Source organism: Theobroma cacao, chromosome 8 (assembly GCF_053813885.1).
Source record: "Theobroma cacao isolate CCN51 chromosome 8, ASM5381388v1, whole genome shotgun sequence".
Lineage (NCBI taxonomy): Eukaryota > Viridiplantae > Streptophyta > Magnoliopsida > Malvales > Malvaceae > Theobroma > Theobroma cacao.
Window position 1 is genome coordinate 4,852,926 of NC_142646.1, and position 27,407 is coordinate 4,880,332.

At 37.8% G+C, this 27,407-nt stretch overlaps 5 protein-coding genes and 1 long non-coding RNA gene across 8 annotated transcripts; 4 read left to right on the forward strand and 2 right to left on the reverse strand.

The window, feature by feature from the left end:
• Positions 1-367: 367 nt before the first annotated feature.
• On the forward strand, positions 368-4,219 carry LOC18592072 (protein FAR1-RELATED SEQUENCE 5-like). Of its 2 annotated transcripts, XR_016027873.1 has the most exons (3): positions 368-2,948; positions 3,229-3,623; positions 3,713-4,219. XR_016027873.1 is itself a non-coding variant. In XM_007018579.3 (2 exons), the coding sequence occupies exons 1-2, from the start codon at positions 876-878 to the stop codon at positions 3,391-3,393; spliced, it is 2,238 nt and encodes a 745-aa protein (XP_007018641.2). In that variant the 5' UTR covers positions 368-875; the 3' UTR covers positions 3,394-4,219. The 2 variants fall into 2 exon arrangements, 1 of the variants encoding a protein (XP_007018641.2); XM_007018579.3 differs by having other exon boundaries at positions 3,229-4,219.
• LOC18592073 (cell division control protein 2 homolog D) lies at positions 4,128-6,074 on the forward strand. The gene is made up of 8 exons (XM_018125995.2): positions 4,128-4,366; positions 4,495-4,636; positions 4,725-4,786; positions 4,915-5,026; positions 5,126-5,219; positions 5,325-5,394; positions 5,476-5,614; positions 5,721-6,074. The coding sequence occupies exons 1-8, from the start codon at positions 4,128-4,130 to the stop codon at positions 5,811-5,813; spliced, it is 951 nt and encodes a 316-aa protein (XP_017981484.1). The 3' UTR covers positions 5,814-6,074.
• Positions 6,075-6,128: 54 nt separating this feature from the next.
• Positions 6,129-11,695, reverse strand: LOC18592074 (protein PIN-LIKES 3-like). The gene is made up of 11 exons (XM_007018582.3): positions 11,395-11,695; positions 10,703-10,862; positions 10,328-10,407; positions 10,104-10,228; positions 8,994-9,115; positions 8,592-8,828; positions 7,918-8,010; positions 7,374-7,474; positions 6,877-6,929; positions 6,561-6,746; positions 6,129-6,445 (listed from the first exon to the last, which is right to left on the reverse strand). The coding sequence occupies exons 1-11, from the start codon at positions 11,421-11,423 to the stop codon at positions 6,321-6,323; spliced, it is 1,311 nt and encodes a 436-aa protein (XP_007018644.2). The 5' UTR covers positions 11,424-11,695; the 3' UTR covers positions 6,129-6,320.
• Positions 6,283-6,832, forward strand: LOC148761128 (uncharacterized). The gene is made up of 2 exons (XR_016027874.1): positions 6,283-6,357; positions 6,576-6,832. It is a non-coding gene; the product is annotated as an uncharacterized LOC148761128 (long non-coding RNA).
• Positions 11,696-12,767: 1,072 nt separating the features above from the next.
• LOC18592075 (ARID/BRIGHT DNA-binding domain-containing protein) lies at positions 12,768-20,673 on the forward strand. 2 transcript variants are annotated; one of them, XM_007018583.3, is made up of 14 exons: positions 12,768-13,279; positions 13,779-14,194; positions 14,298-14,431; positions 14,546-14,585; positions 16,923-16,975; positions 17,149-17,194; positions 17,783-17,872; positions 18,064-18,186; positions 18,329-18,377; positions 18,465-18,534; positions 19,128-19,194; positions 19,365-19,415; positions 19,940-20,032; positions 20,371-20,673. In XM_007018583.3, the coding sequence occupies exons 2-14, from the start codon at positions 13,793-13,795 to the stop codon at positions 20,464-20,466; spliced, it is 1,314 nt and encodes a 437-aa protein (XP_007018645.1). In that variant the 5' UTR covers positions 12,768-13,279; positions 13,779-13,792; the 3' UTR covers positions 20,467-20,673. The 2 variants fall into 2 exon arrangements, with proteins under 2 accessions (XP_007018645.1, XP_007018648.1); XM_007018586.3 differs by having other exon boundaries at positions 13,786-14,194.
• A 2,649-nt stretch (positions 20,674-23,322) lies between these two features.
• Positions 23,323-25,991, reverse strand: LOC18592076 (AT-hook motif nuclear-localized protein 27). The gene is made up of 2 exons (XM_018125902.2): positions 25,053-25,991; positions 23,323-24,970 (listed from the first exon to the last, which is right to left on the reverse strand). Exon 2 carries the CDS (start codon positions 24,853-24,855, stop codon positions 23,995-23,997), a length of 861 nt encoding a protein of 286 aa, XP_017981391.1. The 5' UTR covers positions 24,856-24,970; positions 25,053-25,991; the 3' UTR covers positions 23,323-23,994.
• Positions 25,992-27,407: the final 1,416 nt, after the last annotated feature.

The following is a 27,407-nucleotide window of genomic DNA, read 5'->3' on the forward strand; positions in this document are numbered from 1 at the left end:
TAAATGAATGAGTAAGAACGCACATAATTGCATTATTGAAACCCAGTGTTCTGTTTCGATTAAGACATCCGGATACTTAAAACTTCAAGCATTTCAATTCGAATATTTATCTATTTAAATATTGGGAAAAAAACCAAAGAATAAAAGTTTATGATTTAGGAGGGAATTGCGTGCTTTGGATAACTGTAAAAAATTCAGCAAATGAAACAGCATCCCTTAAATTTTCATTTGAGATTAATGGGCATTGATGAAATAAATTTTCATTCTTAAATTGTAACCTAAAGATAAATTCCAATAAACTTTTAACAAATGTCTGTAATTGTAATTGAAATCACCAGGGGCTGCGTACAGAGTAATAGCACCCTTTTTTACGGGGCAAATAGTGAAGTGGAAAGATATCCCGTCCGTGTACTGTGTAGCTTGTAATGGTAACTACAAGATGAAGCCAAGCTAAGCTCTCATCCCTCTTGCACTTGCACATGACACCCAAAAGCTTTCCCAGACTGAAATGTGAAAACCCTCAAAGCCCCCCCACGAAAATACTTCCCTATCTTCCTCTGCTCCAACAGAAACTACTCTGCGCGCTCCCGATTCTGTGCAGCAGCAGCAGCACCCGCCCTCTATACCATCATCATCTCTGGTCAGTTAATCCTTTCCCACTAATCCTTCAGCTTTCGACTTTCGAATGCTATGTATGAATATTGAACATTGACACCAAACCCAATGGCCACAACTCAATTTGCAAACTTATGGTTTTTAATATGATTGTCACTTCCAAGTTCCAAAACCCTCAAAGAGAAAAAAGAATATATACATGATTATCGTACAGCGGTGACCAGAGTCCCAGACCAATAGTCAGATAATACATTAGTTCAATGGATATTCATCCTCCAAATCTTGCAATTGAGTTTGATGACGACACTACTGCCCTTGACTTGGAACACCCACTACCTTTTGATCATTACGATCCCGCCTTGGCCCAACCTCTTTCCACCCTGGGGGATCCCAATCTCGAGCCATATGAGGGTATGGAATTTGATTCTGAACAGGCAGCTCGCATTTTCTACAATTCGTATGCCCGCCGCATTGGTTTTAGCACTCGGGTTAGTGTTTACCAGCGCTCACGTCGTGATGGCTCCATCATATGCCGCCAAATTGTCTGCTCCCGGGAGGGCTTTCGTAGAGATGCCGGTCAGAATAGCTCCAAGCGCCAGCGTACCATCACTAGAGTTGGTTGTAAGGCACAAATCACTGTCAAGAAGCAGACTTCTGGAAAGTGGGCTGTCTCTAAACTTGTTAAAGACCATAACCATGAGCTTGTGCCACCAGATAAGGTGCATTGCCTTCGTTCTCACAGGCATGTCTCTGGTCCTGCTCGCAGCCTCATTGATACACTTCAAGCCGCTGGGATGGGCCCAAGTGGAGTGATGTCTGTGTTGATTAAGGAATCAGGTGGAGTTAATAACGTTGGTTTTACTAAAGTTGATTGCCAGAATTATATGAGTAGTAGTCGACAGAGAACACTTGGGAGTGGGGGTCAGGTTGTTTTCGACTACTTGAAGCAAATGCAAACTGAGGATCCTGCTTTCTTTTATGCTGTCCAAGGTGATTTTGGTAACTCCACAGGAAACATCTTCTGGGCTGATGCTCATTCTAGAATGAATTATAATCACTTTGGGGACACTGTTGCATTTGATACAACTTATAGAACAAACCGATATCGTGTTCCTTTTGCCCCATTTACTGGGTGGAATCATCATGGACAACCTGTGTTGTTTGGATGTGCTTTGCTTCTCAATGAGTCAGAGTCCTCTTTTGTTTGGTTATTCCAGACTTGGCTAGCTGCAATGTCAGGCCGCCATCCTATTTCAATCACGACAGACCAGGATAGGATAATACGAGCAGCTGTTGCACAAGTTTTCCAGGGGACCCGCCACCGATTTTGTAAATGGAATGTGTTTAGGGAAGCTCAGGAGAAGCTTTCTGATGTATATCACTCACACCCGACTTTTGAAGCAGAGATTCAAAGATGCATCAATGTAACAGAGACAGTTGATGAGTTTGAGTCATGTTGGGAGTCCCTTCTTCTAAGGTACAGTCTTGGAGATAATGAATGGCTTCAGTCAATGTACAACACTCGACAGCATTGGGTACCAGTTTATCTTCGGGACACATTCTTTGGGGAGATGTCCATAAATCAAGGAAGTGATAGTATAAACTCTTATTTTGATGGTTATATAAATGCGTCAACTAATGCCCAGGTTCTGATTAAGCAATATGAAAAAGCAGTTGCAAATCGATATGAAAAGGAAGTAAAGGCAGATTATGATACATTAAATATAGCACCAGCTTTAAAAACTCCGTCTCCTATGGAAAAACAAGCAGCCAACCTTTACACAAGGAAGATCTTTATGAAATTCCAGGAGGAATTAGTTGAGACTCTTGCTTACCCTGCAACTGCAATTGATGACTCAGGATTAGAAGTAACGTATCGGGTGGCGAAATTTGGAGAAGACCATCAAGCACATTTTGTGAAGTTCAATGTTTTCGGAAAGAAAGCTAGTTGTAGCTGCCAAATGTTTGAATTTTCAGGCATTATTTGCAAGCATGTATTAGCAGTTTTCAGGGTAACAAATGTTCTGACATTGCCATCTCATTATATCTTAAAACGGTGGACAAGAAATGCAAAAAGTGGGGCTGCAGTGGATGGTTGCACTGTGGAATTGCCAAGTAATATTCAGGAGTCCTATGCTGCTCGTTATGACAATCTATGCCATGAAGCTATTAAATTTGTGAGAGAAGGGACAGGATCAATACATACTTTTAATGTCGCAATGGATGCACTTCATGAGGCTGCAAAGAAGGTTGTTGCTGCAAAGAAGAATGATTCTGCAGTCATAAAAAATTCTCCTTTTAATTCTGGCCAGCAGCTTCAGTCTGGCTCTGAGGTAAAGTTCCTTTATTCATGATATATTCTCTTTAATTGACTTCCGTATTGTATCATTGATCTTCACTTTTTGCTCTTCATACTTTAGGTCATATCTGCAATATCTGTCTAAACATTGAATCAGGGCATTGTAGACCGGTTTAAGATTTGCTGAATTGCTTTTAAATAACCATCAGTAATAGCTCTAGTTTTTTTAGGAAACTATATACCAATCAATCCCCATAATGAAAACCCTTTACATCTCGAAGGAGTCATAATCTTATTCCTCTGCCTTGCTGCAGAACCAGGAGAAGAAAATCCAGGAACTAAGTGTGGAGTTGGAAGACGCAAGTCGACGGTGTGAAGGCTATCGAGCAAAACTGGCAGCTGTTTTGAAAGATATGGAAGAACAGAAGCTAAAGATGTCAGTGAAGGTTCAGAATGTGAGGCTTATTCTAAAAGACTGAACAAATAAAACATGAGGGTTGATGGTGGAGGTCTTGCCCGGGGTTCATGTAAATTACCTAACTAACTAACTAGTGAAAACTAAGAAGGTGGGGTTAGATTGGGAGAGGTCACTCAATTGGCGAATGCATTCCTTTATCAACCTTTGCTGACTCCACAACCACAACACGGTTGCTTGCAATGTACAGAAAATGCAGACTTTCTTCTCCTTTGGATTTTTAGCTGTGGAAAGGTTGATTAGTTCCAGTTTAGTACAGATAGAGCCTTGTATTTCTTCTTTCTTGCTTTCTTTTTTAATATAGGAAATCATGATTATGGCAGCCCCCAGATTCAAGTTGAAGCCAAGCAGCCGATGACTTCTATGAGATTTGATAGAAAATGTACTACCAAAACAAATTGGAAAAGGGCCTAGGCCTGCTAAGAGAATTGGGCTGGGCTAGTGAACAGAAAAGATCAGACCGTTGGGTCTCTGAAAAAGGAAAAAGCCCGTTGGGGTTATTTATTTATTTCTACGCAAAAGGGAAGGAAGGGGGCAAATATGGAAATGGGGGGTGGGGGCGCTGGATCGGGGAATTTGAAATTCAAAAAGAAAAGTTTCCGTTGGACAACGACTGTTTTTGGGTTTCTAAAGGCAAAAGAAACGGTTATATATGAATATAGCGATTGGGTTTAGACATGTAATAGAAGAAAGAGGGTTTGGGATTGCGATTGTGACTTGTGAGAGAAAAAGCAGGAAATGGAGAGGCAAAGCCAAACGGCGGCGGTATCATCGTCAGCAATGGAGGCATTCGAGAAGTTGGAGAAGGTCGGGGAGGGAACGTACGGAAAGGTGTACAGAGCAAGAGAGAGAGCGACTGGGAAGATTGTTGCCCTCAAGAAGACTCGTCTTCACGAGGACGACGAAGGCGTTCCTCCCACCACTCTCCGCGAGGTCTCCATCTTGCGCATGCTCTCCAGAGATCCCCATGTTGTCAGGTCTTTCATTCTTTGGATTTCTTTGCTTTGCTTCCTACGCATCTTTTTTTTTTTTTTCTCCTGATAAGCAGCTTTCTGGTTTCTTCCAACTCTAACAACATGATAATCATATAATTGTATGTGTTCAGGTTGATGGATGTGAAACAAGGGCAGAACAAAGAGGGAAAGACGGTTCTTTACTTGGTCTTTGAGTACATGGACACTGATCTCAAGAAATACATCCGCTCCTTTCGCCAATCTGGAGACCAGATTCCTGTTAACACTGTCAAGGTCTCCCCTATTTCTGTCTCTCTCTTCATTCTTTTCTTTCTTTCTTTCTTTGTTCTTGATTGGGTTGAGGATGCATCTATGTTAACAGAGCTTGATGTACCAACTTTGCAAAGGTGTTGCCTTCTGCCACGGCCATGGCGTTTTACACAGGTTAACCCTCCCTTCCCTTCTTCTCTCTTTACTTTTCTTTTAGATCAATTACTGAAGCCCATTTCATTTTGATGTTAAATACGCTTATTTCTTTCCTGTATTTTAACTGTTCCCTTCCATTAACTCAGGGACCTTAAGCCTCACAATCTCCTCATGGATAGAAAGACCATGACGCTTAAAATAGCTGATCTTGGCCTTGCCCGGGCTTTTACTCTTCCCATCAAGAAGTACACTCACGAGGTTACTCACACACCCTTATTTTACTTACCTTCACTCCTTTTCTGCATCACCTCTTCACTCCTGCCTCTTTCCCTAATTGAACTAAATGTAAATTTTCAGATATTGACCCTATGGTACAGAGCACCTGAAGTCCTTTTGGGGGCTACTCATTACTCAACTGCTGTGGATATGTGGTCTGTCGCCTGTATATTTGGTACTTGCTTACTCCTTTTTCCATATTCATACTTGCTATCTTCTTGATCTTGTTCTGCTAAATAACCTCTTTATTCTTTTCTCCGTTTTCTATTTTCTCTTCTAGCCGAGCTGGTCACCAAACAAGCCCTGTTCCCTGGAGATTCTGAACTGCAGCAGCTCCTTCATATTTTCAGGTCCATTATGCCTCTACATCCCCTGTCTTGGTGTCCCGTTCAAACCTTTTCTATCTTCTGATATCTTCTTCATGGATGCAGGTTGTTGGGTACTCCAAATGAACAAGTGTGGCCAGGAGTCAGCTTGCTGCCAAACTGGCATGATTACCCCCAGTGGAGCCCTCAGGGGCTGTCATCAGCTGTTCCTAATTTGGATGATGATGGGCTTCATCTCTTATCGGTAACCCTTGACTTTTTACAGCCTTATTTTCATAACAACTATCAAAAACCATCCTCTTCACAACATCTGATAGCTGATAGTTGAAATGTTTTGTTGGTGCTTGCAGCAAATGTTGCAATATGATCCCTCAAAGCGCATTTCTGCCAAGAAAGCCATGGAACACCCTTACTTTGCCGATCTCGACAAAGCCCATCTTTGAACAGCACAGAGGTGGTCGTTGCCCAATTAGATCAGCAAGAAGGAGTTCATTGGTAGAAACAATCCCATCTGCTTCTCTCAAGCATACTAGTTCCATCTTTACTGAATATTTGTGACTTGTTGCTTTCTGAAATGACTTTATCGCTCAAATTCTCCATTTGCTGAAATTTACTTTTTGTTAATGTCTAATGAAGAATTGACGTGTTGAATATATCACATATGAATCTTGGTCAATGAACAATTTTACTGTGGAATTTGTTTACATTGTTGCAACCATGGTGTTGACATGAAACTAGGCCAAGTGTGAAGAGAGTTTTGAGGCCAGCGCCGAAATTCCAAAGCATCAGTTGTATTTTTTGGAAAAGAGAAACATTTGTTGTCCTGAGTTTGGAATCTGTTCTTAATCCTCCCAAAAAAAAAAAAATAAAAAAGAAAAAGAAAAGCGGTAGCAGCACCTACAGCATCCTTTGCTGGTATATTGCTCCAGAAACATTTGTTTTAGCAGAATTCAGGCCACCAACCACATGAAAAATGTTGACCATAAGGTAAGCGAAATTGAGGCTAAGGCATAAGTCCAGAGCATGATAACAGAGCATTCACTCTCACCAGCTCCAAATAATTGAGTGATTGTACCTGTGCAAGAATTAAAAAAATAATAAACAAACAATTATTTGGATCACTAGTTTCTGGCGGAACAAGAGTTAAGACAGAAATCCACAAGGAGAACAAATTGAACAAATTATGATACCTATGTTCATTGCAGGTGGAACAGCAAACTGAAGAAGGAGAACAAATTGATATAGTGCATCAGCTTGAACAAAACCAATACGAGAAGCTCCTTTAACAATGACAATACCAATGAGAGGCAGAGCAATATAACGAGCAACAATGATGCCAAAAATGATAGACTTGCGAATTCCTGACCCTCTCAGTCCTGCAAAGCAGCCATCCATTGCCAATCACCAGCATGAAAGGAGATTCAACATATACGCAGCTTAACCGTGCTATTAATATTAGCCTTGAAAAAAAAAAAAAACAAATCAATCTTTACCAGCTAGTAGTACCTTTGAGAAGGTTACCTCCCACAATTAGGGTGAGAGCTGGGATGGCTCCATCACTGCATTGAGAAACATAAACTCATAAGCTAATTAGGATGGAAACAAAATGAGCAGAAGTTTGAGATGTGATACGGCATAAGTATGGTCTGACGAATTCTTGTGAAGTTGAACGAATAGTAGGGTAGATATTTGCCCCAAGATCAAAAAATATGAAAATGGCTGATTATATATAACCAGACAGGAGATGCAAAATGTCACGGTCAAATGTATGTTACTTGTAAACATCATCAGTTACAGAATCATGGTGTTTGATGAGTTATCCATTAGTGATGAAGCTGTGTGGCTAGAGAACAGCCAAGATTCCATTAACCAAAATTTAGAACTGGATGTACTTCGATTGTAAATGAAATTGTATTCCTCATGAGCAGAGAATAAAAGAGATGTTGTTTGATGATGAGTCTTCAAAATCCTGGTCATTTTGAAAACAGTGATTGTTGCTATACCCCACTAAAGAAGCAGAATCTTGAATCGCACGAAGAGGAGCACCATCACCTATCATTGATTTTCTAATCTGAGGGACGAGTCCAATTACAAATCCAACAATCTATACAAGAGAAGAGTGCACACGTCAGTCAATGACTCAAAATATATAAACAGGACAACAAGGCAGCATGAATTTTGTATTACATGTAGAGAAACTTAATTCATACTTCAATTATATGCTATTCATCCATATATTATGAATGTATATTCATTCAGACCCTGTATTGATCTCCACAATGAATAGTAGATCTTGTGCTTCAGAGACATGCAAAAAGCATCCTTCCATAAAGGATACTTGGCATAGAGTTTTCTTCCATTGGTCTTAGCTTGTTAGATTCTTTATGATAGATCCATTAGATGAATATCCATCTGACTAAAATCTTAGCTAAGTTTAGCACTAAAGAAAACGAAAAACACAATATGGCTGGGAGAACAACATTCTCCTTTTTGCTTCCAGTAAGTGAAAATGGTAAATGAAGAACATAAAAGGAAGTAAGATCATACCGCTCCAGTTGTTGAAGGGGCAAATACTGATCTCATATTAATCTTAGCAATCATCATATTTAATTGTTGCTTTATCTTACTTGAAAATCTTGCCTGCCACAAGATTTCAGAAAATCAAAAATCAAATCTCAATCAAAGCTTCCATTAAAATGCTTCAACATGCAAACTTGATTTCTATCTCAAAGAGCAATGAAAAACTTGGTAGACTACTAAACTGCAATGGTTATGAAATGTAATGGAGTTGAATAAACAAAACTATATCTCAGATACAAAACTACTAGCAATAGGATAACATGAAAGATGCCATAGTTAATATTACAATCATGAAGATAGTTTTTCTCCTTGTGAGGATGCCAAGGTAAATAAAAAGATTGCCAATACAATTTGCTTGTAATAATATAGTTAAATAGGAGAATAGCTCAAATCCTAATGTAAAAGATCCCATCCTTTCTGTTAAATTTAACAAGCAATCAAAAAAAAATATAGCTAGGTTTCCTGGTGGGTTTTGCTACAGGAATCTGTATGTTATTACCATGAAAACCATACTGTGTTGACATTCACAAAAACATGAAATATTCTTAGAGAAACATTGAAAATGTCCAATAGGGAAGATGTAAGAAGTCATGGAACTGATAAAGCAAAAAGGAGATTGGTAGTGTCACAAGCTGAACAACCTCAGCTTTTCCCTTAGAACTTGTGCAAGGCAGGATGTATCCATTTTCATTGTCTTCAGATACCAAGAGATCCTTGGAAGAAAGTAGTGGTTCAGTGCAACTCCCCTGATCTGATGTGGATGCTTCCCTAAAATATTTGCTGGTAGAGGAATCATTTACAGTGGATTCGTTGATGCTCGTGATTGAATATATTCGGACGATATTGAAGACGTAAGACCACAAATAAATGGCTCCAATCTAAGGTTTCAAAACAAAGCAATTTGCAAACATGAATAAGTCCCATAGCCATATAAATAAGTGTACTTCTTCCAATGTAGTTCTATACAAGGTTTGAAAAAGGGAAATTTTTTCCTTGATGGCATCAAGAGCTCTCAAATCCAGCACAGTTGAGAAGGAACATACCGCCATTGAAAGTGAAACATAACCCATTCCGTATGAATGACATACTTCAGGAGATCCAAATGGGCTTCCTTTTTCTTTGCAAACAGCTGGGATTATAATAAGGAGCATGTTCCCCATATTCCCTGTTGTATGGAGAAAGAAACTTAAAGCAAAACTTTTACAGACTGCAGAAAAAGAAAATTTGATAAAAGCCTTTCGACTAGAGATTTCAAGAAGAAAAGTCCTAGTCATTTGCATTAGCACAGAAAAGGTTCAAAGGATTCAGACTACGTTTGTTTTAGCTGAAGTAATGCCAATGACTCCATTTTTTGTTCTATTGGAGAAGCTTAGTTAAGCTGGAAAAAGGCAAATGACTCCACCTTGCACAATAGACTAACCCAAAGTCACTCACAAGAGACCCAACAAAGGGTTGAATTCTAAGGCCTTAATAAGCTTTTCGACTGCCAGTCATGAGTCCTCCGGTACAGCTTTCACTAGCACCAACAAGGACAGTATGTGAGCTTCTTAAAATCAGAAGCTTTAAGTTTCTTAAGCCTACATATATTCTTCTTGCCTTAGATTGCCCATTTTCCTCTTGAAGAGATAGCTGAGATAAATAACCTGGGGCAGATAACAGAGATCTGTTGACATCACTACAAACAGGCAAAATGCATGTGCTTGACGCATCTTGTATGAATATGATGCTCAGAGTTCGATAAGACATGCCATGACAGAAAAATAAAAACATCAGCCACTGAAAACATAGAACTGATCACATTCTTAATATTATCAGTTTGTGGAGGAAGCAAAACTTTCAAAGCGATCGCACACTCTAAATTTAATATGCTAATTATCAGTGTCAGCAACCTCTTTCCCCTAGCTTGAAGTTTGATAAAGCGGATGATTTCCTCAAGAGATTCCTTTGGCTCAACCACCAACTAGAACACATAAATAGTACCATATATCAGCCGACCTCTTAGGAGTTAGGAATCCTTGACATTTGTTCAGTTCAATTAAATGGTGTAACAAGTTAGTTTGAATCATCCTTGAGAGAGGCAACGATCATCTTAATTACAGTGATCATTATCATCTTTCATATTTGATGTTCAATCAGTTAAATGGAATGTATACCTGCAGCACAACAACCCAAAATCAAACCCCGCAAATGTGACGGAGGTCTTGTAAATTGGATGACTATCCATCCAAGTATTGAACCAATAACAAATGTGAGCAGGACATTGAATGGCATGAACCACCTAGACATATGTTGGACAAAAAGATTTCTACTTCAGAACATTGAAAGAGCAGTTTGTAATTTGTATCAATGTAAAATACACAGAAAGAGTTTCACTCACAGCTTAACCATGCTTTCATACGTAATTGTTTCTGCAAGGTTGCTGGCTACAAGCGCTGGATTGAATACGTAAAACACTACCTGTAATCTCAAAAGAATAATAACATTGTCCTAAGTGAACTGACTATTCACTGTATTTGCATAATTTGAATCGATGGAGCATTACAAAGCAAAGCAAAGCAACAGAAAAGAATCAGAATTTCTTTCACATGAACAAATATTGAATAAGCTTGTTGGCCAAAATACTAAAAAAAGAAAACCAAAAGGGTTTGTTTTTGCTACGCCTCACTCAACTATGTCATATGGAACATGGTACGGAACAAATATTTAAGGGCAAGAAGTGAAGTGTGTAAAAGAGCTAGGATTAAGCACTTACATTGTTCATATGCTTCCTGGTGTCTTCCCCCAAGATACTGACGTGATCTAGAGCAAGATATAACCCAAGTGCAGTTATCAAAAGCACTTTTAGGACCGGTATTGTAGCAGCAATAAAAAGATCTAGCAGCACCATATTCTCATCAGAATCTTCTATAAACCTGGAAATCAACTCATCTTAACTCAGCTCCCGTTCATACATACAATATACCAGTGAAAGCTGAGGAGTGGACGTCCAACTCCAACAACCGCTACATGAAATCCAATTGTAAAAATGGAACGTTGATTTCTTAGGGTGCAAAATGTGCCTTCATTTGTTCTTGAAGCCAAGCCATCAACACAAAATCTTAAATATAGATATTAATTTAATGATAGAATTAATTTCGTGAGATCATTAATGTCTACGTACGACGACCAAGGATGATTTCGAAAGACCAAAGCAGAAAGTAGCCTTGGTTAATGAACCTAGTCTCTGTTGTATTTAGGAACTTATATCAAACAAAAAGAAAACTCGTGTTGGCAACAAAGCATTGAGAGCCCTTCACTCTCCCCCAAAATCAAATCGAAAAATTTATGTTAAAAAAAAAAGGGAAATGTCGATACATATATGTATGTGTGTGTATTAGCAATTCATCATCATCATCATCATCAGCAGCCATAAAAGAAAAGAAAAGAAAAAGGAATTACACTTACCAGCGCGCAGATAAAACCGACGCATGCATTGGGGACGACAGGGAAGATGCAAATTAATAAAAGCATATGAATGTGCGGCGGGTTTTGTTCGTTTTCTTGTGCAATTGATTTCCGTAAGAATTACTTGATTAGTCGTGACATGCATATTTGAGATCCCACGTGCAGAAGTGGACTGCAAATCATATTGCAATCTGTTGGTGGGCATTCGCTGCTTGGGTTGCATTCATGATCATTCATTCCTCGGGTGAAAACGATGGATCCAATTAACACCACGTTTCCCGCTTTGCTAAATTCAACAGTTTTATGGTCTGTGCGTGAAGGAAGAAGAATTTGTATGTAACTGTAGTATCACCAATTAGGAGGAGATAAACAAGTGGCATGCGCTTAAAATACTTATAGCTGGTGGATATACATCACGTCATGCCAGTTGTAATTAATACCAAGCAGCTAAGCGCTTACCCAAGTACTTGTCACGCCTCAGCAAGGATCTAGGTAGGGTGTTTTTAAAAATTTTAGATCGAGCAAGTCTTTAATAATTTGTAAGTGGTGACATTACATATGTCATTAGATTAATTTTTTAAAAAAAATAAATAATTTTTTGATAAAATAATATTAAAACAGTTTCGATTTTAATTTAATTCACGTCAAACACTTTTAAGATGAGATAAACAAGGTGATTGAGAATAACAAGAGTATTATTAAATCATATGAATAAAAATATCACGCTTAACATTTCAAAAAGAAAGTAAATAAGGTATTTTTTAAAATCTCACATCGAATAAGTAAGAGAGTTTTAAATGACTTATTAATAATAACACTGCACGTTTTATTGAATTAGTTTTTTTCCCTTGGGTTAAGGAGAGGATAATAATCCCATCACATACTGTTCTAGTTATTTTTACTAGTTCCTTTAACTTGACACCATCCTTGTCTAAATCTTTTACTACTACAATCATATATCACCATAACCTCAGGCATGCATGCCGTCCCCTCTTCCATCTAGCCTTCCTTCTTTCCCATCTGATTTTCTCCTTCTTTTCCATCCCTTGTATTTAGCACTCAATTTTGATTAATTATTATGTGTTATATACTAATTCTGGCATGGGCATGGATAGAGTCATCGCCGTTGTATTCTTCAATTCAATTTTCGTTCACTAGTTTATTGAGTTTAATTATGTACATATGCTGTATAGTAGATTTTTGTTGTTGAATTTTGGTCATGAATAATTATATGCCAAGCAAAGCCAAGAGGCCTGGCCCCATGGGAGAGATGTAAAAAAATTGGGCTGAATTGGGCTTGGAGAAGAGAAGAGAAGAGGAGGGATAGATTGGGGCTGAAATGGGCTCGCAGAAGATAATAGACATGGGTGACTGTAGAAGGAAGAAGATGGCTGGGGCCTGGGGAGATGGGTAAAGCTGCGGAGAAATTGGCGTGAGCCAGGTTGAGTCAAAGGGGCGCAAGTATGTTGTTTTGAACTGGGAAAAAGGCAACAGACCGCCGGGGGTTTGCTAGCTTCGGATTTTGTTGCTTTTGGTTAGATATTAGTAGTATTAATTTAGAAAAAATAAAAAATAAAAAAAAAAGTTAGAGTCACACACAAACAGAGACCAGCCACCGGCGTCAAAAAAGGAAAGAGAATCCAGAATTGGAAGATTCGTTGGCGGGCAGAAAAACCCCATTCCCAGTCCCAGGTGTAAGTGTAACTGCCATTCCTGCCGTGCCATGAACGATACTTTCTATGGTAGTCGGATAAGAAGAGGCTGCTCTGTATCTGTATTTATTGTTTTCCATTCCCCGCATTGTCTCTTTATAACTCGAAGCCCTAACGCTTGCTCTACTCCTCTCCTCCGCTTCTTCGCTGCATTTCTCTCGTCTCCCCTGCAGGCAAGTTTCTCTCTCTCTTATTTCCACAACCAACACCTGCTTAACTAGAATGTAATATAATTAGGGCACGCTAATTCTGCTATTGTTTTCTGTTTTAACTCATTTTTCCAGCCTATAGTTCTTTAATTACATATTTTTCATTTTAATGTCTTCTTTTGTTTCATAAATTACTTAAAACTGTCCTGTTTGGCTCTTTTGCGTTTGGACAATGAGGAAACAGAACAGAGGAAAGGAGGAGAACAAAATTGGTCAATAATGGTTTATTTTTCATGTCTTTTGAATTATTTGTTTTTTTTTTTTTTTGCTTCTGACAAACCTACTGGAAGTTAGGGTTTGGTTTCTCACCATGGTATGTGCAATATTTTAGTACCTATTTTCAAGAAGGAAAAAAACTTGGATTTGACAACTGAGCTTTTGGCACATCACCAACAGTTCCTGTGTCTCTTGCAATCCTTAACCAATCTTGTTAAAAAATGCTTTAATGCAACATTTTTTATAGACTGCAGAATCTGTATGAGCAAGATGGAAGATACCGAAATGTTGGAACAACAATTACCAGAGGCATCCAAAGTAAACCTTGTTGATTCTGGCGTCCAACAGCAACAGTCCTCGCTCGCCACTGAGGATCAAGATACCACTGAAACTAGGCATTCACCTCATTCTGGGACAGCTGATGATAAGGCTCTAACCTTGCCCACTGATGTTAATATGAGTGATAATCCAGCTTTGCCCGATAAACCTGATAAAAAAACTTCCAATGATGCTAATACAAATGCTCGCGATGCTGCTTCTGTTGAACGACTAGAGAAGAAAAGCAGTGGAGATGCTGCTCCCCTTCCTTGTGCAGAATTTCTTACACCTAAATCTCAACATGGAAGTGTGAAAAAATCAAAGAACTGGTTGCTGGATCCTGAGGTACAGAAAAAAGATGTCCAATAAATTGTGGTATAAACAAAAAAGTGTCAAGTATTCTCTTTATCCATATTATTAACTCGATGTTTTGGTGTTTGGGATATAGATGGGGGAGGCTGATGAAGCTGGAACTCAGGAGGAGCGAGCAGCATTCATGAAGGAGCTGGAAAGTTTCTACAAGGACAGGTCTTTGGAATTCAAGCCCCCTAAGTTTTATGGAGAGCCACTAAATTGCCTAAAGTACGTTTATGGTGATCATTGATTTGGATCTTCAGATTATGAGTTTGCTTTCTTTCACTGTCTAACTTGTGCTTCTCTTTGGTTTTTTTTTTTTTTTTTGGGCATCGGATGTAGGTTGTGGAGAGCTGTTATTAGATTGGGTGGCTATGAAGTGGTATGCATGCATATTATGGAATCCTTAATTGATGTTTTTAGTTTTCTCTTTAACCCGTAAATCGCCCTTTGCTATTCCTAGTTACTACGTTTTTTATGTAACTGGCATTAACAAGTCAGAGGTGACATGCAATCTGATTTTATTAGTGTGGATAATAATGCATTCATTTTTCTGTTTTGGAGGTTGAACCTTCTTGTAATAATTTATTATCCTAGCTAACAGTTTTTGCATATGATAGGCCTCAACTAGTAAAAGACTATAAATGATCTGATTTATTAACATGTAAAACTGGTTTGAATCTGTATCTGGTTTAGGAAGGTGAATAAGATTAAATTCTAGAAGGCCTTTGTTTTATTAATTAAAGACGTACTAATAGCTAAGGCTCTCTCTCTGTCTCTCTCTCTCTGTATTGAACTCTCCAAAATTGGAAGTTTGGATAAACATGACAATGACATATGCGTTATACTATATCTAGAGTTGCCATTATGCCGTCAAATAATTGCTTCTATTTTGGGCACAAAATTGATGAGTTCACTTTTTGTCCTATATGCACGAATACATTCTTTAGGAACCAATTTCAATGCTTTCCAAACAGGATTCCATATAAAACTTAGAAGTAAGGTGCCGTTTCTTCTATACTTACCATATCTGCCCCACCCCGCCCCCTTCCCTGCATCATATGTTGGGCATCTTTTAATAATTATCGATGAATTAGGAAGGAAATAAGAATTGAATTATGGATAGAGTTAAACTAGGTGATACTACTGAAACCTATAATCTTACTCTTTATCATATGAGATATTCTTTTATGTCTACACAAAATGTCAGTAGTCATGGTTTGGCATGTATGACATGAATCTAAAGGAATGAAGAGGACTAGGGAATATTATGTGACTCTCTCTCTCTCTCTCTCTTTTATTTTCTTTGGTGAAGCCAAGTCTGAGGATTTTGGTTTTTTCCTTATTGTAGTTGTTAATAAGAGAAGGTGGAGGAAAAAGGAGTTGGTTATTGGGAAAAATATTATATATTTACTTTTTATTGCCATATCCTCATTTTTCAAAAGTTACCATTTTCTGTATCCCTATCGTGATTTATAGCTTTATGTTAAAACTGTTGTATGATACGAGTTTTTTCAATTCTTCTCTCTAAACCCTGCTTTAATGAGGCATAATCACACCCTTCCTTTTAGTGCTATTGTCTTTGGGTTTTACTGTGTTTTGGTGTCTCTTATTTTTAATGTACTGATTTTAATGTTTTCAAACATATTAGAGCAGGGGAACTCCTTTAATTATGATTCTCTATAAAGTAGTTCTGTGATTCATGAGCAAACATTTATTGATGCATGCAGATAATTGACTTTAAGAGAGGTATTAACTCTTCATGCATGTGTGTGTGTGTGTGTGTATGCCAGACTTGCATATTTGAGGGGTGCATAATTTTTTTTTTTGGGGGGTGGGGGTGCTTATCATAGCTCTACATTGTTCCAAATTGGATCAAGGAGTAAATGATCTGCAACCATTTCTAGAAAAGTCTTGAGGCGTTCTATCAACTAAACCTTGTGTATTAAATGGGTTGGCACGTAAGCATGATTCTTTAAGAAGTCAGTAACAGGAAGGTAATTTCACTCACATATAGATACATTAAATTTTCTTGGTCATGAGTCAAATATTTATCTTTCCTTTGGATCATTGCTTGTCCCAAAACCATGTCCTCCTTCCTTTCTTGTAACACCTAAACTTTTACCTTTTCTATTTTCCATATTAATTTTTCATATAGCTTAAATCTCTTAAGATATTGAACAATATCATTAGAGAGTTGTAATCTTATGATGTAGAAAACAGTAAAGTGATAACCTTTTTTTTTTACCTACATTCCAAAGCCAAACATTGATATTCAGTTTGAGATTTAAGGAGTGATTTATATATAATATATATACACCTATCCTTACAATCTGATGATAAACCAAATCCAAATTTACTCTTCGAAATCCTTGTTTCCAAACAAAGCATATGAGTTTTCATGTCTTCTAGATTACTTTTTGGACAAAAATTATACATTCTCTGATTTTTTTTTTTAACAGTTAAACCTGGTTATTATATGTTTTGCTCTAAATTTTAAGCCATGGCCTATGAGGCATAAATTTATGAATATTTAAAAGTTGGAAGACATGAAGTTGGGTTTATGGGTTTCTATTGGAATTACAATGTTTGAGTTGATAGTTTTCTTATGTGTTGAATTAGAATTACCTGCTTTTGAATAATGCACTATCATTGACGTGAAGCATTTACACCATCAAAATACATGATAAATTTGTTTTTACTCTATGGATACCTATAGGTGACTGCATCTAAGTTATGGCGGCAAGTGGGAGAGTCTTTTCACCCCCCAAAGTAAGGAGAAATGTAGACAGGTTTTTTTTTTTCTTGTTTTTTTGGTGCAAAGTTATGTCTCAATCCTAATGGCTTTGGCTGGCACTTGAACTCAACACAAAGTAACATGCGTTTTATGCAAACTTATTATTCTCTTGATTAACCTTGGTGTCTTTCTTCTTTCTTTCTCTCAGGACCTGCACAACTGTCTCTTGGACATTCCGCATTTTTTATGAGAAGGTATGCTTGTTTCGCTGGGACAACTAACTAGCTACCGCATTGTTTTGACTGTGGGTCCAATGATAAACCTTAAACCTTAACATTCTTCTAGTGCTGAGAATGATATTTGGGGTTTAGTTTGAGGCATGATCTTTATAAAAATTACATGTGTACCATGTGCTTTTGATAAGAGACAGTGTTCTTTTATCTATGTTGTGCAGAGTGTTGTTCTGCTTGCCAGTCCCTGGTACATGTCTTCAAACCACTAAAATGAAACTGAAGTAGTTGTTTCTTGATATATTAAGTGTCATAGTGAAACAAGTGTTTTTCTAAACATACTTATCCAAACCAAACTAAATAAATAAACATGTGGCAAAATGATATCAGTGCCAATATTTTTCCCTATAATCTTTTTTTTCTGCTTTCTTGTGTAGCAAGTCTTTTCCTGTAATGCTTATTGATCACCAGCCAATAAATAAAGAAAAAGGAAAGTTCATTGAATGGCTCATCTTTTGGTAACTGTACCTGCATGATTTCAGGCTGTGTTACTTTTACGGTTCCTGCAAGAATAATATGGTAACAGTTCCTGGTTGTTTTATGATTGTGCAGGCACTATTAGAATATGAAAAATATAAGAGGGAGAATGGTGAGATACAACTTCCTGCTTCTTCCCTCCCTCATACAGTTGGGGAAAAGGAGGTAGAATTTTGCTTCTTCACATTTTACTTCAGTATGATGATATCTTTTGTGAATTTTCATATTCCATTCAATATGCTAAATTTCATACAAGTAATCTAATGAGCGTTTGAATGCTTATACTAATCTTTTGTTTCCTGTCACTATTTGTGATAAAGCTTTCTCTTTCTAATGTTTTCTAGTTTCCTGTGCAGTCAAGTGGCTACCAAGCCTCAGGGTCAGGTAGGGCACGCAGGGATGCTGCAGCTCGTGCCATGCAGGGTTGGCATGCTCAACGTTCTGTTGGATATGGTGAGATTACCGAGCCCATTATTAAGGTCTGTTGAATATCTAAACCTTATTATCATCTGTAATTTTCTTAGTTTCTTTGTGGTATTCCGGATTTTGTAGCATTTCTTTTATGCAAAATTTAAAGTGATACAATAATTATTTTTATTTAAAGAAAATTCCTCTGTACAGGATAAGAGCTTAAGTTCTACTCCAAAGCAAAAACATCTCAAAACAATTGGTATGCTGTTATGTGGAGAGATCTTTTGCACTACCATGTATCTGTGCTGCCATGTGTTCTCATATTATATTCGGTTTTCTTTTCCAGGTTTGCAGAAGCAGAAGACACCAATAAGCACGGAGCCTGCCGAGAAATCTGCACATGAACCAAATAAGCAGTTAATATTTGCTGATCTCTTAGCTGCCATTAAGTTTTTTGGGCTTTTTTATCTATCCATCTTTATTTACCTTCTACTTAAGCTGAACTTTAAATTGAAGATGCAGACAAGATTTTATTGAATTAATTTATGAATGAATCTAAAAGAAATATATATATGAATAATTTTCTACTGGATAGTTGAATTTGTTCAAAGAATCAGATTTTTGGTATATTCTTGTTGCACTCTTTACTGCTAGGAATACTCTTTGCCTATGGATGGAAGCATGCCCCTAATTTAAATGGCCAAGGTCACTTTAAGCATACCCATGTTTTTCTTCCTAAGCCATAGAAGGTACAAGGACCTTTCTGAATGGGCACATGTAAGTCTTTTTAGATGTTTCATATCCTTTAGGAAGGCCATAGTCTACATTACTCAAATCCCATCCTCCTCCTGGGAGGACAATTATCCTTGATGCCTCTACCAAATAAGGGAAAGAGGAGGGATGTCGGGCACAGGAAAAAGTGAAGAAATCTTAAGCATGCTCATATGAACTTGATTGTTGATTTCTTCTATTTCTGACCAATGCAATGCCACTGATTTTCATCTGGTAGACTGGTCACTGAAGTTGTTGATGTTGGAGCCCCTGCTGATTGGGTGAAGATCAATGTGCGCGAAACTGTAAGTATACCTTGTTTTTTCTTTGTCTTACTAGACACTGCCCCCATTCCCTACCCAAGTGCACACACTGAGAGAAAGCTATGATAAAACTAGTTTTGGATATAACCAGTTTCTGAGTAACTGCTAGGATTTTTGGTTCTGAGTAGTTTCACTGTCCTTAAAATCTACAGAAGGATTGCTTTGAGGTATATGCTCTGGTCCCCGGGCTCCTGCGTGAGGAGGTATGTAGTTGTTCTGAAATCCTTTTTAAATGACCTTATACAAATTAATAAACAGTTGGCATTGCAACCTTTAGTTTTTCTCCTAAGTATTTGGGGTTAATCAAGAAGAAAATCATATTAAAAGTACATGTGTGTCTGTTGTTTTTGTAATCATTTTCTGGTGCCAGTATTTATAAAAGAAGGTGTACTATTTTTGCATTTTTAGTTCTGAAGATTTGTTAGACTTGGTTGAACGATATCTTAAGATATTTTGGATTTCCACTTTCCTTCTAAGCTTTGGAGGGTAGTGAGAATTAAATAGCTATGCATTGGGGCTTGGGTCCTTGGAAACACTATTTTAGCTGCTTTACTGCTTTCCAATACTTGGAAAGCTTTTGGTCTTTTGAGTTCTGTGACTAAAAATTTCATATACATGTGATTAGAAAATATGTTTAATGTTTCTGAATACATTTTGCTTCAGTCTCTATGAAATGTGACCCTAACCCCCTGGATTTAAAACTGGCCCCACTTTTTGGTGGATCTAGGTGCGAGTTCAATCAGATCCTGCTGGACGTTTGGTTATAACAGGTCAACCAGAGCAAGTTGACAATCCTTGGGGTATCACGCCCTTTAAGAAGGTATTTCTTGTAGTTCCTAACCGAGCAAATCAAAAAGCTTGCAGTGTTTGTAGACCAGGTCCAGAAGTCCATAAGTATATGCTTGAGAACATAGTGAGACTATTGAAAAGAGGACGCACCCTACCTTTGCTGGGCACTGATGTTCTTAATTTTCTACAGTTTCTTTTAAGCAATAATTAGTTTATCATATTTTAGATGAAAAAGTTAGGCTTTACTTCTTTATATTCTCCTCTGTGTGGGTCGTGAAAAACCAAAAGTACTGCCATTACAATAGGGAACAAAGCACAAAATAAAACTGAGCAAAAGATTTCTTGACCTTATTTTGTTGTGGTTTACAGGTTGTGACCTTGCCTGCAAGAATTGATCCACTTCAAACATCTGCTGTTGTTAGCTTGCATGGTCGACTCTTTGTTCGCGTTCCATTTGAGCACTGATGGCTTTGAACCTTGTCTTGTTTAGATTAGTTGGCTCAAATCAATTTTAGTGTAGGCACTAAAATCGTGTAGGACAAGCGTAATTGGAAGTAAACATGGTACTGTTGAACTAGTTGCACATTTTGGTTCTTGGCTTATTGTTGGTCCTATCGAACTAGTTCAAAAACAATGGATGAAGGAAAGTTAATTTTATGTGCATTTCTAAAATCTCATCAGATTGTCAAGCCAAGTGTGGAGATGTGGTAAATTCTAGATTTAAACCTCACCATTAACTTTTCTGGACGCTGGCTTGCTTTATTAGATTGATTTCATTTAAATCGACTGAATGGAGCTATGTTGTCCTGTTGGGCTTTCCTGATTTTATTACTCAGGGTAATCATGGGGTGTCAAAAAGATTCTCTCGTTATATGTACACCATCAGTTCAGCCCTAAAGGTAAGCTTACTGGCAGAGCTAATGATTTACCTAATTGAGCAAGAAAATTTGAAGAATATAGAGGCTAAAGCGCAAGGTCCAGGCCAGTCCTTAAATGTTCTTCGATTCTTACTAAAGCTGAATCGTTGAAGGCCCAACTTTTAATGGGCAAAACGTTGCCTTACTGCCTTGCGTTTAATGATGTAATTAATTTGTCAAAATTTGGTGGTATTTCTCACATCAAAACGAAGGTGGTGGAAATACAACTTTTAATTCTTAGCTGATAACTCTAATAATGAATTAAATGCAATGAAATTAAATAACAATGTATGAAATGATGCATTTACAAATGTAATGTAACCCATGTTATTGTTATACAGGAGTGCTGTCCACCATTTCTAACCCTTGTTATAAAGGTATATTCCAAGCTGCCGTGCTCTAGAAATTAAAAGAATTTCGGAAAAGAAAGCAAAGAGTAGGCAGCGGCCAGGTTGCAGAACTGGGATTATTGGGTAGACGATGGAGTAACGTATTCCTATGTGTACACTTTGCTCATTGCTTTTCCATTCTTACCGCCCTCGAGTTGAGTCCACAATTTGACCACTCCCTTATTACTAAGGAAGAGTAAAGGATATGTAGTACATGGGTCATGCCCATGCATGTGAAACTGCCAACACACTTAAGACAAGTTAGGAAAGGATTTTGGTCAAGACTTAAGAGCAAGCAGATTTTGTTAAGGGACTAATTTCCCATGCGAAATTAACGTGTGAGGTTTTTTTTTTTTTAGAATCGAAGAAAAGAGATTTAAATTTTATTTTTTAAATAAAAAAATTATATATCAATTAATAAATCAAATGTTCAAGTGCAAATTAACGTTTGAGGGTGAGAAAGAAATAATTAACTAGACAAGCCTCCCTCCCTGGAAACCAAGTGCAACATCTGTTTGCTATTATGAAAGCAATTGGTTAAATAATTAATGTCTCCTGTTTCTTGCTTGTTGTTCCATGATGAGTCTCTCCCCATCCCTACCAAATGGATCGAAAACACATAATTTTTAACTACTATCTGACCAATTGCCAACGAGTCCCCTCCCCTGGAGGAATATTTCATCGCATTTTAATCTAACAAAACTACTCTAATTGTTTAAGAAGGAATTACGAAATTTACGTGCATGATGCATGCTTTTATTTGATTCACTTATGTTGCTTATATACAGAAGAAAATGAGTGCATGCAATGCAAGGCCATTAATGAGAGCGAATACTAAACCTGCAAATGCATGCAATTAGAGCAATTAATGAGTGTTTTAAGAAAAGTTAGTAGCATCATTAAGCAACTTTGAAAACTCGATTTTGACGTACATTCTCTCTCCGGCTGCTAATTAATTGCTATTATATATCAGGCATATTTGAACTAACCGCACAACTAGACATGTGTTAGGTCAGCAACCTCAGACTAATATCAACAACTGTCCTTCAGTATATGGTGAAAGATTATATTATTTGCAGTGGTAAAGGAGACCAACAAAGGATTAGCTCCTAACAACTGCTGCAATATATATATTTGTTTGTGATCACCTTCAAAGTAAGTATAAATAAAGCACAAATTGCCTTCAACTATATATTATTAGGAAAGCAGAAATGGTTCTACTTCTAGGAGGGTGGGACTTGCACATGATACTGTACACATCTTTTCCGCAGCAAAGAAATTGATCAAGTGCCTCTACACAATATTATATATGTGACCTAAAACAAGAAGTAATTTCTTAATTAAGTTGCCAAAAAACGTGCCTTTCCCTTTTTTCAAGTTGATTTCAAATAAACAAAAAGTCCCGAAGTCCAACAATTCTTTCTTTTTTTATTTACCAATTTTCACTCCCAAAAATAGATGATTCAGTTCCAATTCTCAGAGCTCAGAAGATTTGAGACATATGTTCCTAATTAATTAATGTCTGATACAGTAACTGACAAAAGTCTTTGTACCTTAATAGTTTATATATATATATGTATGTATGTATAATATTCATGGATGTTATATAACTGAAACAAGACAACTTTCTTTCACTGTGTTTCTACTGCTGTAACTCCTGGTCAGATAAAACTGTTAATCAAATGGAAGCCGGAACTGGAAGAGAAATTAAGCCAAAAAAAAAATAATCCTTAGACACCCTTTACTTGTTGAGGTTCAGAACTAGGGTTTTTTCTCCTGAGAGTTTTGACTTAGCCTTTTTCTCTGCTGGGTAAGCAAGCAGGAAATCAATGAGGGAAAGCAGCAAAAATAAGACAAACAAGACACAGCCACATGCAAGAGGAATAAAACGACATCAGAAGATAGTTTTGAGCTCCAAGGAGCCTAAAAGCAAAAGATAGAATATTATTATGCATATACAAAGCATAAAATAATTAGGTATTTAATAATTTATATAATTAGATCGGTATGAAGGATTCATCGTCACCTGTACATACATATATTTCTGGTAATTAATTAAGAAATCACAAGCTCCAAACACATGATAAAGTGCTGCATAAAATATAGTCACACAAGTTAATATTACAGTTCTCTAGAATCCCACAGCATTTCACTCCCCATGGCATTGGCAGCATTAGAAATCAATTAATCATGGGTAACTAAAACCATGTTATATATATATAAGAGAACCGAAGGGAAAATATTGAAAAGAGAAAAGGGGAGTAGCCCGAATATATGGTTTTTGAGCCCACTGACCTCAAGATCGCTGGCTCCATTGCTCCAAGCTGGGTTTGGTGTTCATCAGTTTCAAAAAGTCCCAAGCATGCATCACAGATTGAAGCCCTTTCATGTCTACTTCTGATCAATTTAGTGCTGATGATTGCTGAGAGGACTAACTTTGTCTTTCCCTTCTGCCTCTCTCTCTCCCTGTATATATGTATATATGTATATAAGTGTTTATATATACGAGCAGGACAATTGTTGTAGCTGCCAACTCTTTACATCTCTTCCTATCATCATCTCCTCCTCGTAAATTATTCAAAGAAAGCATAGAATAAAAGAAAATCTCTTGAGAGTGAGGGGGAAATAGCATTCAAAATCTCTCAATACCCCAAGCCTTGGCTTTAAATCGGTAATCACCAAGCTAGCTAGAATGGAGGCCTAGCAGTTGTTCCACTACCCCACCCAAATAAGTCACCTGAAAAAGGGTAATTCGGCCCACTCCCTCCCATGATGAAAAGGGATCCGGCAGTAGCACTAGCAGCAGCACTGCTGGTTCCTCCGCCATCAGGGAGCTGTCCACTTCCAGTCACTCCTGAAGACTGAGACCCCGTGGGCTGAACCTGCACCGTCCCCTCCTCCTCCTCGTCCGGAGGTAACCTCTCAAACACTGCATTGGCAAATGATGCAGCCATCAAAACAACAGGACCTGAAGCCACAAGCGGGCCCACCACCCTGCCCCCAACCACCTGTCCTTGTCCACCTGACAAAAAGATTGATAGTCCGCCGACACCAGGAGGCGCCGGAGGAGGGAGCACTTTCCCACAGAGCGAAAGTATCTCAAACCTACCATGTAAAGTGAGTACACTTGCTGGAGGAGAAGCAGGTTGGCGCAGACTAACATTAGCAACTGTCCCACTTCCGCTGAGTACGCAGATTCCTCTTCCTCTTCTTCTAGCATAATTGGAGAGGCTGTCCACGATGTCGGCGCCAGAAGAGATTTCTAGAACATGGGATCGAAGGGCATTAGGGGAGTCTCGAGTTACTATGATAGGAGGTTTGGGTTTGTTTTTGGATCCAGCAGGGCGGCCGCGGGGGCGGCGTGTGGGGCCTCCAGAGCTGGTAGCGGCCGCAGCATCAGACAAATCCGGATTATTTGGATCGTTGTCTTGTGAGTCTCTGGAATCATCGGAGGGTGGGGTTAGAGATGGCATTTGGAGATGCAGTTCTGGTCTAAAGGGTTGCTGGCCGTAGCGAGAACCTGGGCCTGCTGCTTCATACCCCGCCATCGCAACCACATCTAATCTCTCCCACCACTTATTTGCCAGCTTTCTGTTTTGCTGTGGCTCCGTAGCTGCCTGCCCTTTGATCCTTACGATAATTTCTCAAGCGAGTACTACACAACTGAACCAATATATATAATTAAGCAGCTAGCTCTCTTCGTTTAACTTAATTTGCTCAAAAAAAGAAATCTTCGATCATTCACCTTTGTAAAAGAAATAGGAAAGAGTGAAAATCTTTATTTCGCCGGTTAAGTTTGAGAAAATTCAGCTTTCAAGAATTGTGTAGATCCGAAGTCAAGAATCCGAAATCCAGGAGCTAATTGGGGAAGTGAGCAGTTACTGCAGATTATCGAATACCGACCAGACCAGGCTACCTTAATTTGAATGCTTCTCTGCACGCCTTCCTGTACTAAACAACAAAAGAAGACACGGCAATTGCGTAAACTCGAGACCCCCAGAGAACCCCTCAAGTCAAATTAAGCTCTCCAATTTCTTAACCTGCTGGCTTCTGCAAGAGCTCCTTCTAGTGGGTACTTAATTTTATCAGCTGAGTACCCCAAAAGAAACATGACAACTTCTTCTGCGACTACTATATCCAAGCTTACAATTTTTTACTCCTGGGTAGGAAAGTTGATCTCTTAAACAAGTTAAGAATTGGTTTTTGCCTTAAAATATTATCCAGAAAAGAGGAAATTTGGCTTCCGAAAGAAAGAAACCTATAAGACACAGAGATCAGCTACGACAACTTTAGAAACTACTTTAGAAAACGAAGAAAAGAGGAGAGGAGTCAGGAGACACTTATCAGTGAAATTAATTCTCAGGTATTTAGCTCCCACTGTTAAACGTTGTTGAGCTAAAAGCTTTCAAGACAAGAGAAGAGCAGAAAGGAGCACGAGATTCCTCCACGCGCCTCAATGTCTAAATTAGAGAGCTTTGCAATGGCAGACAAAGAAATGAGTCTTGAGGAGAAAAAACAAGTATGGTGGAAAAGAGTGGAGTAAAAAGCAGCTTCCAAAGCAAATACCATTACCAATACAATACATACATTACTACATACATAAGCGGTGAGCCCATTTGACACCCCAAGAGATATCAGATTTTCCATCGTATGTACAGCTTGCATATGCTTATCAGTTATCATCTCATTCCACTCTCACCTCTGGCGCGTACGTTGTCACTAGCAAAGTAGCAGTTCTATATATCAGCATGCTAGTCTAGTAAAATTTCGTTGATTGATTTCGAATCCTTTGTTTAATCTATCACAAGACATACATTCTTTCCACAATTTATCACGCAATACTTAATTTCTTAACTCATCATATGATTAAACGCATGATTTTTTTATCAATTTTTACTATAAATTAGTAATAAAAATCAAAAGACACTTAACTACTATCGGTTTATTCAAAAGGCCTCTTGCATTGGTGGAGAAAAGTATCCAACAGCTTCTTTCGGCCGCCCAAGTTGAACTTGTACCCAATTGAGCCTCCATTGACATTGTAGGTTGGGAGCTTTTGGTCGTTTTGTAGATGCCGTCTCCTAATTGAATTTATGATTAAAGTTGAAAGGAAGGAAGGTTTGAATTCTACTTTTTAGATAATAAATCATGTATCAATTAATGAATCAAATACTCAAATGTTGATCAAAGTTAAAATTTATTTATTTAAGATATACTGAATTAGATAACAAATCTAACTCAACAAATGATATTCAACAAAACATTATATATATGTTTGTGTGTGATGCTGACTATAATAAGTGGGCGAATGTGTGTAATGGGGAATATAAAACATGTCAATGATGTCTGGTATAAATCTTTGGAAATTAATTATGGAGTTGGCATGTTGGGGTTGCGTATATAGCTCATCATCTTTAAAAATAGAGTTACCATTAAAGATTGCCATATATATTATTGGATGGAGGGATAGTGAATATTCTTTGATATCGGATCATTGGAACCATGGATGTGTGAAGTTGAATGCATATTTCATGTTTGCCAATGGTAAAAGTAAAAGTGTTTGGCACCATTATGCTGTTGTAGAATTCTTTTATATATATATATATATATTCTCAATTAATTATAAAAATTTTATTAATAATCATTTAAAGATAATATATGGAAGACCCGTAAGATCTCATGGACAGAGGAAAGTGCCCCAAAATCAACTGGAGTGCCATACACTCTTACATAAGATTTCGTTTTAATTCATTAATGCCTATACATAAAAGAAACATAAGTATACATAGCATCATCACAGATAAAGATTACCATACATCATAAGACAAAGACTCAAGCAAAGCAGAGCACACATATCACCACTAGGCCGAAAACATAGATGCCTTATCTACACCAAATTTTGTTAACTGATCTGTGAAGAAGTTGGCCTTTCTTAAGGTATGCACCAATGTGGCCAATACCAATCATCTACTTTAAAACATTGATCTCATTGAAAATGGACCATTTATTCCATGACCTCTGATCAATATTGTTCAGTTAAGATAAAGTCATCATAGAGTCAGATTCCATAATTAAAAAATAAAAAAATTCTAAGAACATA